The following is a 14914-nucleotide window of genomic DNA, read 5'->3' as shown; positions in this document are numbered from 1 at the left end:
ACAAAGCAGAGCCTCTCTGTTCTCTTTATAAACAGCAAAGTGAAAGAATGATCCTTTAAAAGTTATTCAGCAGTTCTTGGTGAGTGTTTGGGATATAATATGTCACATGTAACACCTGTGGATGATATCCAACAACTCTGAAGCAGAAATATTTTTTCAGTCACAAGTTAGAGGCCACAATCACTTTTTGGCAGCTTGAAAATTACATATTATCGGTATTAATGTTCTTTCAAAAGTTATTCAGCAGTTATAAAGGACTGTTTGGGCTCCTATGTGTCACATGTAACCCTTCTGGATGATATCCAACAAGTTTGAAGCCGAAATATTGTTTCAGTGACAAGTTATAGGCCACAATCACTATTTGGTAGCGCTAAAATGCCATGTTCTCAGCCGTTATTCTGAACAAACAAGAAAGAGTCATGGTGATACTGGCACAATAGGTCTTTATTGTTTTAACTACTACTCGACAGTCTTATAACAAATATGAACAACGCGAGTAGACATACTAAACCTGTAGGCATTAATTATTCCATCGTGATGCGTGTAGTCATTCGTGACTGCGCTACACACTGAAAGCAACCTTCTGATAAGCGTCATAGTTCGGTTACAAGAAACGTTAAAGCTCCATAAATGCATACCTTTGCCTAGTAACAAAGGCATAAATGTGTTTGTTTGGTTTTTTCCCACGTTATATCAGTTGCACGGAAGTAGCTGGCAACGCTGCAGCTTTAAGCAGCTGGACGGCAATCACTTTTTGGCACAACACCGGCAGCTGGTACACTCACTGTGTCGATGTTAGACAGAAACACGAACAACGTCCTCACACTCTGCTGTCCTTTCGGTAGCTAGCTTTGTCTGCTAGCTGCACGGTGGTTTCTAGGATTAGCAGGTTTCTAATAAACCTCACCCTGCAGCTGGATAAAGTTGTCAAATCAGCGATCAGCAGCTCCAGTCCTTTCAGTTTACTTGCGATCTAATGTTGGTCAGGAATATGGTGTGTGTGTGTGTGTGTGTGGGTGGAGTGGTTGTTTTCTTTAGCCTAGCCAACAACTCATCGGTCCCCCCCCCCCCCACTTCCGCTGTTTCCGCGCGTGCACTGCCGGTGTTTACCGATGCTTCTCGACGTCCAGCCGAAAATTACGTGAACTGAATTAAATCGCCTACAACCCAGGGTCATCAGACACAAACACACTACACCTCACGGACGGGTCTTAACCAATCAGATCAACATACGTCATCTGACGATCAGTTTTGTGTATGAACTTTAATAACACCAGAGCACAGAGTCGCTCTCTCACGCCTACCGCGTTGCATCAGCATTACAAAGACTCCTCGGGAGGATTTTAATCCATTCACACAATGACTAAAACAGTGGTTCCAGTGTGGATTTTCCTGCAATGTGCTTATCTCTTCTCACACGCAACCGCGGAAAACAAAGGTAATTGGTTGTTTTTCATATTTCTAAGACACACTTTCACGAAAGTCTTTACAGACAGGAAACTGTTTGAAACACTTTCCTCTCTGTGTTGTTTTCAAACATTCTCATACCCAGAGTGCATACTAAAAAATACACACACACACACACACACACACACACACACACACACACACACACACACACACACACACACACACACACACACAAATACTTTTTTTGTCCTGAAATATGTATTTTTCACTTTAGTGTTACTGCAGTTTATGGATCTATTTTGGAGCTCAGTGTCATTCATCTGTATTTTCTGCACTTAGTATAAGAGATTGTGCTCAGCAGCAGGTCTGATGGTCAGTTTTAAAGGATTTAACGACTATAAACCAGACACCAGTGGTCTCTCTCTGATACTCCGATTATCTGCTGTAAAAGTGAACACTTGAACTTTGACCCATTTAACCTCTCTGCTGTGTGGTGTTTCCTCTTTCAGACCAGAAAGTCATCTCAGCTGACTCGGGACACAATGTCACTCTGCCATGTCAAGCTCCAGACAAGGACATCCCCATCCTAGTTGTAGAGTGGAGCAGAGCTGACCTGGAAGATGAATATGTCCTTACTTACCGGGATGGTCAGTTTGATCCTGATGAGCAGCATCCATCTTTTAAGAACCGGGTGGATCTGCAGGACAGATGGATGAAGGATGGAGACGTGTCTTTGATTGTGACAAATGTCACAGCTGTAGACGCTGGAACATACGAGTGTCGTGTTGTCCAGAGAAGAACAAACCGCAGGAAGAGAGCTCATCTGAAGACTGACCCCATCAGCATCATCTACCTGAGTGTTGTTGATCCTCCAGGTGAGTGAGTAGAGTTGAGTGTGTGTGTGATCAGAGGTGAAGCTGCTTCCTGCTTGTTGATGTTTGTTTCTAAAGATGTTGTTGATGAGACTTTGTAGAAAGCAGCTGGTCTGAGTGATGTGATCAGAGTGCAGTAGATAATGTCTGACAGCAGTTTGAAGAGCAAATGGATTCTGTTCTGTTCTTCACTCATCACCTACCTGACAGCTGACACCTCACACCTGTTTCTCACCTGCAGGTCAACAAGGAGGACACACAGAGGATGGAGGGAAGGAGGATGGAGGGAAGGAGGATGGATCTGTTCTGAAAGTTGGTCTGTCTGTTTCTGCTGTGCTTCTTTTTGCTGCCATTGTTAGTTTTTTGATGTATAGAAAACATGGCAGCAAAAAACATCACCACAGAATTGATTGTAATGAATTGAAGCATGTTTGAAATGCCTCTGAGGTTTTTACTCCTGAATGGAGTAAAAACAGCTTCTCAGTGTTAGGGATGGGTATCGTTTAGGTTTTATCCGATACCGGTGCCAAACCAGTACTTTTGAAACGGTGGCGGTGCTTAAACGGTGCTCAAACCGGTGCTTAAAGAATAGAGAACACAAACTTTGTCCAAAAACCTCTCATGTTCAGCTGTTTTTTGTAAAAAGATAACAATGTTAGCCTTTTCTGCAGCTATGGGGCATATATGGTATCACTCTTGGCTGGAAGCAGTGCTTAAACAATGGAAAAAACACAAACTTTGTCCAAAAACCTCTCATGTTTAGCTGTTTTCCACTTTTTCTTTGGTCATTTTAGCCTTTTTGGCCAGGGTGAAGGGAGCATCTGCCATCAAACAAGAAGACAGCCGCATGTAGCTATGATGATGTTTGCTAGTTCACCTTACATGCATTAATGTAATAACGTGGTTAGCCTACTCAACCTAAATTACACACGAACAACATTAAGCTACTCACGCAGAGAAGAACGGCTGCTGCTGCTGCCATCATCCTCCTCATCATTTCTACTACACTGGCAGGGCTAGGGGCCAGGACTCTATTCTTCGTGTTTTTGGGGGATGTTGCTCCGGGTCCGATAACAGGCAACCCACCCGCAGTAGATGTGCTCGGTGTGAGGTCTCGCAGCAAGCTATCAAATACGGCGCATTTCTCGGCTTTTAAAAAAAACGCTTTGCGTCGCCAGGTGTTTCATCAGATTTGAGGTGTTACCTCCTTTGACAGTATCACAGTATCGGCTTAAAGCACTTGTTGCAGGCTGCTGAGTTTGCATATTTTGCTGTGAAGTACAGACAGACTTTTGACCGCTTCGCCTTGGACATTTTTAATCTGTAGCTCTGCTCTAAAAGAACGTACGTACCTGGGCCCGCCTACTATCCTCGGAAACGTAAAATGATTGGCTAGAATCCAAAGTGTATGACATCTCAGGAAAAAAAAAGCACCGAAATGTGCGCTGCTTTTCAGTCTGGTTTATGTCTACCGTTTATGTCAGAACCGATGCCATAATGGCACCGGATACCGGTACCCATCCCTACTCAGTGTTGACTGAAATTATCACATTGTGTATTTGGATCTTTGGGAAAGACTTCAACCTGTTCTTTAAGGCACGCTAAAGAACTTAAACTAAGGATTTATTCATCCAAAAAGAACATTTAAATAATTGCTTAACTTTTCTTTTTTCTTTGGTGCAAAACATCAACGATCTGTCCAGCAAACATTTTCAGATTTAAAGTTTTGAACATTCAATAACAGCATTATTTGTAAAATGTCTGAAAAACAGTCCAAAAAAAACAACCTGTCTGCTCGATGAGCTTCATGAACACCAGCTGGAAATCCTCATATTTTTAAAAAGAATGCTGCGAGGTGGAGCTGTACTTACAGTTTAAATAGTTCAAATTCAGAGTATTCAAAGTTTATTGTATGAAGCTATTATTTATTTATGTTTTTTAAGCACTAATTGCACTGTAAAAGAGCACATCAGCATCTCCTTCTTTAAGCTGCTCCCGTTCACCACAGCGGATCACCTACCTCCATCTCGCTCTGTCTCCAGCATCCTCCTCTGGAACACCACCCCTCTGCATGCCCCCTCTTTTCCTGCTGTCTGGCAGCTCCATATTCAACATCTTTGGCCCAGTATATTCCCATTCCCTCCTCTGCACATGTCCACTTTGAATGTGTAAATGCCGGCAAAGCCACTTTACTTTGCACTTTTATTTTGAAGAGTACCTTAGCACTTCCTCTTTTATTGTGTCAGACTTCCTGTTCTGTTCTCGGTGAGGCGACGCAAACACGTTGCTTCAGAGTGAGTAAAAGCGTTTGTTTTTGAGGGTACTCATGCAAAACTATGTGTTTTATTTATCTCTCACATGCTATAACTTTGAAAGTTTACTCAATGTGGTTGAATTCGTTTTTTATTGTGTATGCATGTCATTTGTTTGTGGTGTGGAAAGACTGGCTAAGAGATGTGCATGGAGGAGGTTGGCTAGCTGATTCAGCATGATTAGCACCCTTGGAAGCAGAAAGAGTTTTCACGGTGCCATATTGTCGGTGGTTAAAGGAGGAGAGAATAAAGTTGCATCAGTCGAAGCTCTCTGCGTCACGAGTGGTAATTCCAAGTGGGCAGCTACAGTGAAAACTCTCTGACTGCAAGAGACCTGCCATCCCTGCAGAGAACCTGACACCATTTCATCAGAGATCCAGCTACCAACCTGTTACCAGCCAGCTGATTCCACTCGCATCCACAAACTGCACTCGCAAGGTTAGAAAGAACAGCATACTAAAACTCAAGACTCCAGATACTGAAAGAGACATTGACTACCAAGAAGAAACACGGGACTGCTTACACACATGCACAAGCTTAATGCATAACTAGAAACTCTTTAAATAATGTTACGAGGCCAAAATAATTCATGGACTGCCAACACATAATATCCCTGAATCTGGTTAATGTTTCTTGGTGAGCGAAATGTGTTTTTTGTGGAATAATAATTCACAGGATGTCTGTTTATGAAAAGGTTTAAAAGGTGAAGCTCATTAGCTAATTTATGAACATTTGTTGTTGCTGTCTTACACTAAACATACCTTTGAATGTCCATAATCAGTAAATGTTTGACACAGCATTACTCTGTGGTAAAGATTAACTACAGCTTTAAAGTATAGTCAAGCAGTAAGGCAATCAAAGCTACAATCGACTTAAGGCAGCTACAGAAACAAAATGTCACTAAGAGAAGTGTTAAGCAAGAACGAATATGGGTCTGTTTTTGGCAACAGCATAACAGAAACTGCAAGCTCTATAGAGTTGTCAGAGCAATTGAGCCATCACTCTGGCTCATCCTGTACCCGCAACAGTAGAGTAGATGCAGAAGCAGAGCTTGCTGCCAAGCTGGAGCAATCAAAGGCTATGGAAGAAATTCAAGCACAGCAAGCACATCTTCACAAGTTAGAAAGTGAATGGAAACTCAAAGAGGCAAAAATGTTGTCAGAAATTAAACTAAAAGAGGTGGAAATGCAACAACAGTTGGAACAAGAAAGAGCAAAACTACAGCAGTTACAAGCAGACAAAGAAGTTGCTATAGCAATAGCTCGCGTGAAGGCGTACAACAGCCTTGAAGGGTTTGAGAACCACAACGGGGAAATTGATAGTAAAATTAGCTCTGCTTGCTACAGAAGGCAAATTGAACCTCAGCTGAATCCAAATGCCGCATCATTCCAACCCCACCAAGCAATTCCAGAAATGACAACGACCCAGGAGTCTGTCAGCTTAGCACAAGCAATCGCTAGCTCATTAAGTATGAATCGCTTGCCAGTTCCTGAGCCTGCCACATTCAGTGGGGACCCTTTGCAGTTCACCGATTGGAAAATGTCATTCATTAATCTGATTGACCGAAAACCCCTTCCAGCAAGCGAGAAGATGTTTTATCTGAAAAATTATCTCGCAGGAGAAGCACGCAAAGCGGTAGAAGGTTTCTTTTACCAAAATTCAGAAAATGCATACAAGGGAGCATGGAAGGTCTTAGAGGACAGATATGGGAACCCATTCATTATACAGAAAGCATTTCGTGATAAACTCATGAGATGGCCGAAAATCAGCGCAAATGACCCACTAGCGCTACGAGAGTTTGCTGATTTCCTCAAAGGATGCTCTGAAGCAATCCCACACGTCAAAGGACTAGCTATCCTAAACGATTGTGAAGAAAATCACAAATTGCTCAAAAAACTGCCAGAATGGATCGTGCGCAAGTGGAGTCGAATTGTCGTAGATGAACTTGACGAATCTGGCACCTATCCAAATCTTGCATGCTTCACAGACTTCCTGAGTAGAGAAGCGCGGATAGCTTGCAACCCGATAGCTTCTCCACTGTTGATGAATTTCAAACCTGTAGATGATCGAATCCCAAAGAGAGCCAAAGTCTTCAACACAAACAGGCAACCAAAGAGTTCCGCTCAGGAGAAACAAGACACAAACATTAGTAAACCAAAATCACCTTGTTCTGTTTGTAAAAGTGAAACTCATGGAATCTCAAAGTGTCCCATCTTTACAGCTAAGAGTGCGGAAGATAAAAGGGCATTCATCCATGAAAACCGGCTCTGCTTTGGATGTTTAAGAAAAGGTCATATCACCAAAGATTGCAAAAGGCGACACACGTGCAACATTTGTGAACGTCGTCATCCAACCTGCTTGCACGAAAACAGAAAGCAAAACCCTGCAGAAGCAGTAACAAATAGCCCCACAGAAGAACCTGCAAGCCAGGAAACACACAAGGTCATGTCTCATACATCAACACAACGCGTTTCGGCTACCTCAAGTATTGTCCCAGTCTTTGTGTCTTCTGTACAAGAACCACAGAGAGAAATACTCACCTATGCATTGCTAGACACACAAAGTGACTCAACATTTGTCTTGGAGGACATACTTGATAAGCTCAATGTGGATGTCCAACCAGTAAAACTGAAACTCAGTACCATGACGGCTATTGACACAGTCATTTCGAGTAAGAGTGTTCATGGTTTACAAGTTAGAGGACTCCACTCTGAGAGTTGTATCCAACTACAACAGGCTTATAGCCGCGACTTTATCCCAGTGGACAAGTCGTACATCCCAACAAAGGAAACAGCATTACTGTGGCCTCATCTCAGAAGCTTGGCGGAAAAGTTGCCGCCTCTCCAAGATTGTGATGTAGGGCTCCTGATTGGATATGACTGTCCATCTGCGCTGGCTCCTCTTGAAGTCATCATAGGTGACAAGCATGAACCCTTCGCACAAAGGTCAGAACTAGGATGGAGTATAATTGGCTCATCAAACCCCCACCTAGACAGACAAGGAAACCAAAGCTTTGTGCATCGGCTCACAGTAAAAGAGTTGCCTGTTCCATCAGCGACAGATGTTCTAAAAGCCCTGGAATCAGATTTTGCTGAGAGAACCTATGAGAACAAATATGTGTCCCAAGAAGATGTCCATTTCATACAGTTCCTCAGTAATCACATCACACAAAGGAAAGACGGACATTACGAAATGCCTCTCCCTTTCAAAGGGAACAGCCCACCCAACCTGCCAAACAACAAGAGGTTAGCCACGGTACGTCTACAGTGTCTCAAGAAAAAACTAAAGGCCAACAAACAATACTACGATCAGTACCGAACATTCATGGAAGAAACCATCAACAGGGGTGATGCAGAGCCTGCTCCAACAGCATCTCAGGGGCAGACCGAGTGGTACCTACCACATCATGGAATCTATCACCCCAGGAAGCCGGACAAACTAAGAGTTGTTTTTGATTGTTCGGCCAAATCCCATGGTGTCTCTCTGAATGATACCCTATTAACTGGACCTGATCTTATCAACCCTCTGGTTGGAGTGCTTTGCAGATTTCGGAAAGAAGCCGTGGCCGTAATCTGTGACATTGAAAGAATGTTCTATCAATTCGCTGTCACCCCTGAATCCAGAAACTATCTGAAATTCCTCTGGTGGAAAGAAGGTGATTTGGAGAAAGAACCTCAGGAGTACAGAATGGCAGTTCATCTGTTTGGAGCTGCATCATCTCCAGGATGCGCCAATTTCGGTTTAAAGCATCTCGCACGACAACATCAAACTGATTATCCTCTAGCATCAGCCTTTGTGAAAAAAAAACTTCTACGTTGATGATGGATTAACCAGCGTTCCATCAGTTGAGGAAGCCAAAGAACTGATCATTCAGTCACAAGAGTTGTGCAGAAAGGGAGGCCTGCGCCTTCACAAATTCAACTCAAATGAAGAAGCTGCTCTCTCCAACCTGGACCCTTCTGAAAGAGCAGCAACCATTGAACCTCGTGGGTTCGACCCATCCCCTTCAGAACGCGCTCTTGGCATTCAGTGGTCGATAGAGGACGACACCTTCAGTTTTAACATCAGCCTGAAAGATCAGTCTTCGACTCGCCGTGGTTGTTTGTCCGTCATTGCCTCACTCTATGATCCACTTGGATTTATCGCTCCATTCAGCCTAAGTGGAAAACTTATCCTACAAGAGCTTTGTCACAGAGGCATTGGATGGGACGACCCACTCCCAGAAGATGTGAAGCCACGGTGGGAGAAATGGATAAATGGTCTTTTCAAGTTGAAGGAGGTCTCAATTCCAAGATGTTACCACCCACACGACTTCCAAAACATTGTCAGAGTAGAGCTACACCATTTTTCGGACGCCAGCTGCTTAGGATATGGTGCATGTTCTTACCTGAGATATAAAAATGACAAAGACGAGGTTCATTGCAGCCTTGTGATGGGAAAGGCAAGGGTGGCACCCTCAAAGGTCACAAGTATCCCGAGGCTTGAACTCGCAGCAGCGGTGGTTTCTGCAAAAGTAAGCGTCCTGTTAAAGGCTGAGCTTGACATGAAAATTGATGATGAGTTCTTCTGGACCGATTCCCAAGTGGTACTTGGTTACATCAACAATGACGCTTGCAGGTTCCACATATTTGTCGCAAACCGTGTTCAACTCATTAGAGACAACAGCAATCCCAATCAATGGTATTATGTGGACACCTCAGAAAACCCAGCGGATCATGCATCCAGAGGGCTTCATGTTTCAGACATCCACTCTACAAACTGGCTGCAAGGACCAAAGTTTCTCTGGGAACGTGAGTTACGTCTAACACCTAGCACTCCAGCTGAGTTACTTGTTGGTGATCCCGAAGTCAAGACAATTCAGGTGCTCGCAACTGACGTCAGTACCTTCAATGATATTCTCGATCGTCTGAATCAGTTTTCATCTTGGACAAAACTCATAAAGGTGGTTGCAAGAATCAAAAGACTGAGATCTCAACAAAAGCATACTGAACATGTGACGATCGAGGAGCGTGAGAAGGCTGCTGAAGCAGTGATAAAGATCGTACAGCAGCACGCCTTCCCTCATGAAATAAAAACGTTTCAAGCCAAAGGTGACCTTCCAAACTCAAGCTCTCTCTTCAGTCTTGACCCCATCTGGTCTGATGGACTCTTGCGCATTGGTGGGAGATTAAAGTGGTCGTCTCTTTGCCACAAAGTGAAGCATCCACTCATCGTACCAAGCAACAGTCATATAACCAAGCTCATTGTGTCCCACTACCATGCTAAGACATGCCATCAAGGTCGAAGCCAGACACAAATGGAGCTTAGAGCAAATGGATTCTGGGTCATTGGTGGGAGCAAGCTGGTGGCCAAAATGATACACACCTGTGTGCTTTGCAGGAAACTTCGACGACCTACAGAGAGCCAGCGAATGGCTGAACTCCCTAAAGAACGTCTTGAAGCCTCAGCACCCTTCACATTTAGCGGCATGGACTGCTTTGGCCCGTTCATTGTGAAGACAGCACGCAAAGAACACAAAAGATATGGTCTGATTTTCACGTGTCTGTATTCAAGAGCTGTCCATATTGAGATGCTTGAAGATTTGTCAACAGACTCTTTCATCAATGCATTGAGATGCTTCATCAGTCTTAGAGGAGCTGTCCAACAATTACACTGTGACCAAGGTTCTAACTTTGTTGGTGCCAGGAACGAATTCAAGGAAGCACTTAAGCAATGCGACGCCAAGCAATTGGAGACCTTCTTATCTGAAAAACAGTGCGAATTTGTCTTCAACGCCCCTTCTGCCAGCCATGCAGGAGGTGTCTGGGAAAGGCAAATAAGAACGGTTAGGAATGTGTTGAATGCAACCTTCGCACAGTGCCCAGGTCGGCTTGATGATGCCTCCCTCAGAACGCTGCTATATGAAGCCATGGCTATTGTCAACAGTCGCCCATTATCAGTTGACGGAATCAACGATCCTCATGCACTGGAACCTTTAACGCCGAATCATCTCATCACGATGAAAACAAAGGTTGCTCTTCCACCCCCCGGAGTGTTCATGAAAGAAGATTTGTATGCTACAAAAAGATGGAGAAGAGTCCAATACCTTGTTGAACAGTTCTGGGGCCGCTGGAAAAGGGAGTATCTGCTCAACATATCAACAAGGCAAAAATGGCACTTACCTCGGCGTAACCTCAAAGTCAATGATATCGTTGTTATCAAGGACGACAATCTCCCACGAAACCATTGGCAACTAGGTCGAGTTGTGGAGACCTTTCAAGACCATGATGGCTTAGTCCGTCGAGTTAAAGTGCGAGTTGGAGAGAGAAAGCCTCAAAGAAAGCAAGATGCCCCTTCTAAACCTTCAATTATTGAGAGACCAATCCAAAAACTAGTACTACTCCTTGAGAATTAAATAAAACAAAATATGTTAAGACAATAATAGTTATGTTTATACACTACCTCAATGCATAAAGTACACTTACCTGTATACCTCTAATAGTTCAATTCAGTCATCCATCTATTAGTATAAGAAATCCTGTACAACTCACTTGCTTTGTGAATTTGTTCGTTCATTGTATCAGGATTTGGTGGGAGTGTAAATGCCGGCAAAGCCACTTTACTTTGCACTTTTATTTTGAAGAGTACCTTAGCACTTCCTCTTTTATTGTGTCAGACTTCCTGTTCTGTTCTCGGTGAGGCGACGCAAACACGTTGCTTCAGAGTGAGTAAAAGCGTTTGTTTTTGAGGGTACTCATGCAAAACTATGTGTTTTATTTATCTCTCACATGCTATAACTTTGAAAGTTTACTCAATGTGGTTGAATTCGTTTTTTATTGTGTATGCATGTCATTTGTTTGTGGTGTGGAAAGACTGGCTAAGAGATGTGCATGGAGGAGGTTGGCTAGCTGATTCAGCATGATTAGCACCCTTGGAAGCAGAAAGAGTTTTCACGGTGCCATATTGTCGGTGGTTAAAGGAGGAGAGAATAAAGTTGCATCAGTCGAAGCTCTCTGCGTCACGAGTGGTAATTCCAAGTGGGCAGCTACAGAATGTAATGTTAGCAATGATGAAGATTATGGGATTCATGTTTTTTCTATACCCATGAGCCTCCTGGTTCTTTTATAAGAAAGTTTCTGATCTGTTGATGCTGTTTTTACTCGAGCTCTCCCCATCCACGTCCATCTTTTCACTCCGAAAGTGTGTTTATACCATAAAAAACAAATGCTTTGAGATGACTGTTATTGTTGTTATATAAAACCTATTAAAACTTAAATAAACAAGAAAACTAAGTTCCAACTTTTCTTTTCTGTTTTTTGCAGACCTGAATGTTTACTCAATGTTATATAACTGTCTTGCTTTTGCATCATGAATCCATTGGAAACAGTAATTTGTTTACATGGAAACACGAGAAGTATTAAAAAGTAGAAATCATGAGATATTTCAAAGAATGCTCAAAGATTTAAAAAAAGGACAGTATGATGCATCTTGGTCTCATGTTTTCATGACAACTTGCCTCTCAGTTTCTATTCAGGTACTCGAAGGAAAGTAATCACTTATAAAACATCATTAAGTGACAATAAAATCAGCATTCAAGCTAAATTCATTTGCAGGTTTATACATGTTCCTGCTTTGTGTAGCTGAGCTAGTCTCCATGCCACTTTTAACCTTGACCCTTTCCTCACTCTTCTCCTCCAAACCTTTAAACTGACCCTAATCCCTGAACTGTACCACTGTGCTCCCTTTGAATGACACGTGCTAAACAAAGGACCCTTTTGTTAAATCAAACTCGAGTTTGTGGTGGGAACGTGGCTCAGATGAGTCATTTTGCCACCAAATGTATTTTTACTCTCAATATACAGAAAATATTTTGGTAAATACGCTTTTTAGCTGTCTGCACAGAGTATAAAATAACAAAACAAATTATGTTTTCAAAAATTAAAAACACTCAGCTGCTTTTGAACTCCTCAGTGATGCTACGTCTTCATCCAGGACTTTCAGGACTGCTCTCAAGTAAACTGTTTGTTTGACAGCGGAAATCTCATAGTTTTAGTTATGTTTCTAACTTTTTTAAAATCAAGATTTCGGCCTGTCTGTGCTCATAATGTGTATTTACTTCAGAGATGCAAGCTTCTCACAGGACTAGCAAGTACAGTGGGGCAAAAAGTATTTAGTCACCAACTGTGCAAGTTCTCCCAGTTAAAAAGATGAGAGAGGCCTGTAATTTTCATCATTGGTTTCACCTCAACTACGAGAGACAAAATGAGAAACAAAAAAATCCAGATAATCACATTGTCTGATTTTTAAAGAATGTATTTGCTAATTATGGCAGAAAACAAGTATTTGGTCACCTACAAACAAGCAAGATTTCTGGCTCTCACAGACCTGTAACTTCTTCTGCTAGAGGCTCCTCTGTCCTCCACTCGTTACCTGTGTTAATAGCACCTGTTTGAACTCATTATCAGAATAAAAGACACCTGCCCACAACCTCAGACAGTCACACTCCAAACCCCACTATGGACAAGACCAATGAGTTGTCAAAGGACACCAGAAACAAAACTGTAGCCCTGCACCATGCTGGGAAGACTGAATCTGGGAAGACTATTATTAGAAATTGGAAGACATACAAAACCACTGATCTCCCTCAATCTGCTGCTCCACGCAAGATCTCACCCCGTGGGGTAGTGATGGGCAGATGAAGCTTCATGAAGCACTGAAGCTTTTCATCCAATTGGTTCACCCCAGCACAAAGCTTCTTGAAGCTTCATTTGCTCTAGTAGGACATCTACTGGACGTAAAAATATTAGTTGGCATGAATTTGAAGAGTGTGGCCTTTTGCACACAGCCTGTAAATGTCAACAACAAAAGGAGTGTGTAAAACATGTATATTGTAGTGATGCAGTATACTGTGTATATTTATACTGGCAGTATGGAAAATGATTATTTGGAAATGCTTAAAATGGAAACGATCATTTACTGTGAGGTGAGGTGTGGTTGGGGTGTGGACAGTGGTTGTGCTTTTGTAACGTTGAGGTATGGACAGCTACACACTGAGGCTTTGAGCCTCAGTCCTGCCTGTTCACATTTTATTCTGTAAAAACTAAATTTTCACTGCTTTTATGACCTTTTTAGTGGGGAGAACATAGCTAGGATTTAATGATTTAACAAATCTTTTGAATCCTTTGTCCTCCACAATGCTAAATGGCTGGGAGTCCTCAATCACCATGGTAACCAGGTCTTCATCTATTTGAGATTGTTCTCCTGAGGAAAGACAACAAAGACAAAGCACAGATATAAATATCACACACGTAACTTATAACAGTTGTATAATATTGTTATATCATTTAGTAACATTACTGCATGCTATATTATCATGACATTTGATGGCTCACCTGGTCTTGCTCCACAATCGGTGTTCCCCTTATTCTCATGCAAAGCTCTGTAGTGCCTAAGCATGGATGAGGTGTTGTTGTTATATCCCAGCTCCCTGGCACATAGCAAACACTTCACCTTGTACAAAAGTCAAGACAGCTCAACATAAATTGTATTGCACCATCAGTATTATGAAAATGTAGAAATTTACATACCTTGTTGGGAGGAATAAGATCAAAATGTTCCCACACAGGGGAGGACATCCTCCTCTTCTTAGCTGGCTCCATTCTCTCCTGACTTTCTCTCCTCACTCTCATAAACCTCCAAACTGTCTCCAAACTCTCACTAACCGCAACTCTCCATCAAACACCCACATTTTGAATGAAGTCTGAGGGGTTTATATCGCTGTCATATCTCGCGGCAAAGTTCGAACCACTTCATGAACCAGTCACGTGGTACAGCTGGGCAGCGAGGCTTCGGACGTCATCATTTTCAGCTCCTCCCATAAATGAAGCAAGCCTTTATATATGTATATGTATATATATATATATATATATATATACAGTTGTGGTCAAAAGTTTACATACACTTGTAAACAATATAACATAATGGCTCTACCGAGTGTCCCATTATTTCTAAAACTCTGATTTTCCTCTGATAGAGTGATTGGAACAGATACTTCTTTGTCACAAAAAACATTCATGAAGTTTGGTTCTTTAATGACTTTATTATGGGTTAACAGAAAAAAGTGATCACATCTGCTGGGTCAAAAATATACATACAGCAACATGAATTAGCAATTTTGGTGACTTAGAAAGTTGTCAGTGAACTGAGCTTCATAGCATGGCCTCTTAACTTCTTGTGAGTGATTATGAGTGACGACAGCTGGTGACTTCTCTTAGACCAGTTAAATAGGGCTCATTGGATACAAACGCCCACAAATGCTACAATGGGAAAGTCAAAGGAGCT

At 42.3% G+C, this 14914-nt stretch overlaps 1 protein-coding gene and 1 long non-coding RNA gene across 2 annotated transcripts; one reads left to right on the top strand and one right to left on the bottom strand.

The window, feature by feature from the left end:
* The first annotated feature begins 7207 nt into the window (after positions 1–7207).
* Positions 7208–11825, top strand: LOC145425671 (uncharacterized). Its single transcript, XM_080298907.1, has 2 exons — positions 7208–11297; positions 11446–11825. Exon 1 carries the CDS (start codon positions 9027–9029, stop codon positions 10986–10988), a length of 1962 nt encoding a protein of 653 aa, XP_080155033.1. The 5' UTR covers positions 7208–9026; the 3' UTR covers positions 10989–11297; positions 11446–11825.
* Positions 11826–13645: 1820 nt separating this feature from the next.
* LOC145425704 (uncharacterized) lies at positions 13646–14136 on the bottom strand. The gene is made up of 2 exons (XR_013906436.1): positions 13966–14136; positions 13646–13834 (listed from the first exon to the last, which is right to left on the bottom strand). It is a non-coding gene; the product is annotated as an uncharacterized LOC145425704 (long non-coding RNA).
* Between the last annotated feature and the right edge of the window lie 778 nt (positions 14137–14914).

This window comes from Astatotilapia calliptera, chromosome 3, assembly GCF_964374335.1.
Source record: "Astatotilapia calliptera chromosome 3, fAstCal68.1, whole genome shotgun sequence".
Taxonomy (NCBI): Eukaryota; Metazoa; Chordata; class Actinopteri; order Cichliformes; family Cichlidae; genus Astatotilapia; species Astatotilapia calliptera.
This window is presented reverse-complemented; position numbering and strand designations above follow the sequence as displayed.

Excerpts from the sequence above, each read along its gene's own strand:
- LOC145425671 (XM_080298907.1), top strand. The coding sequence starts at position 9,027 with ATGGGAAAGGCAAGGGTGGCACCCTCAAAGGTCACAAGTATCCCGAGG.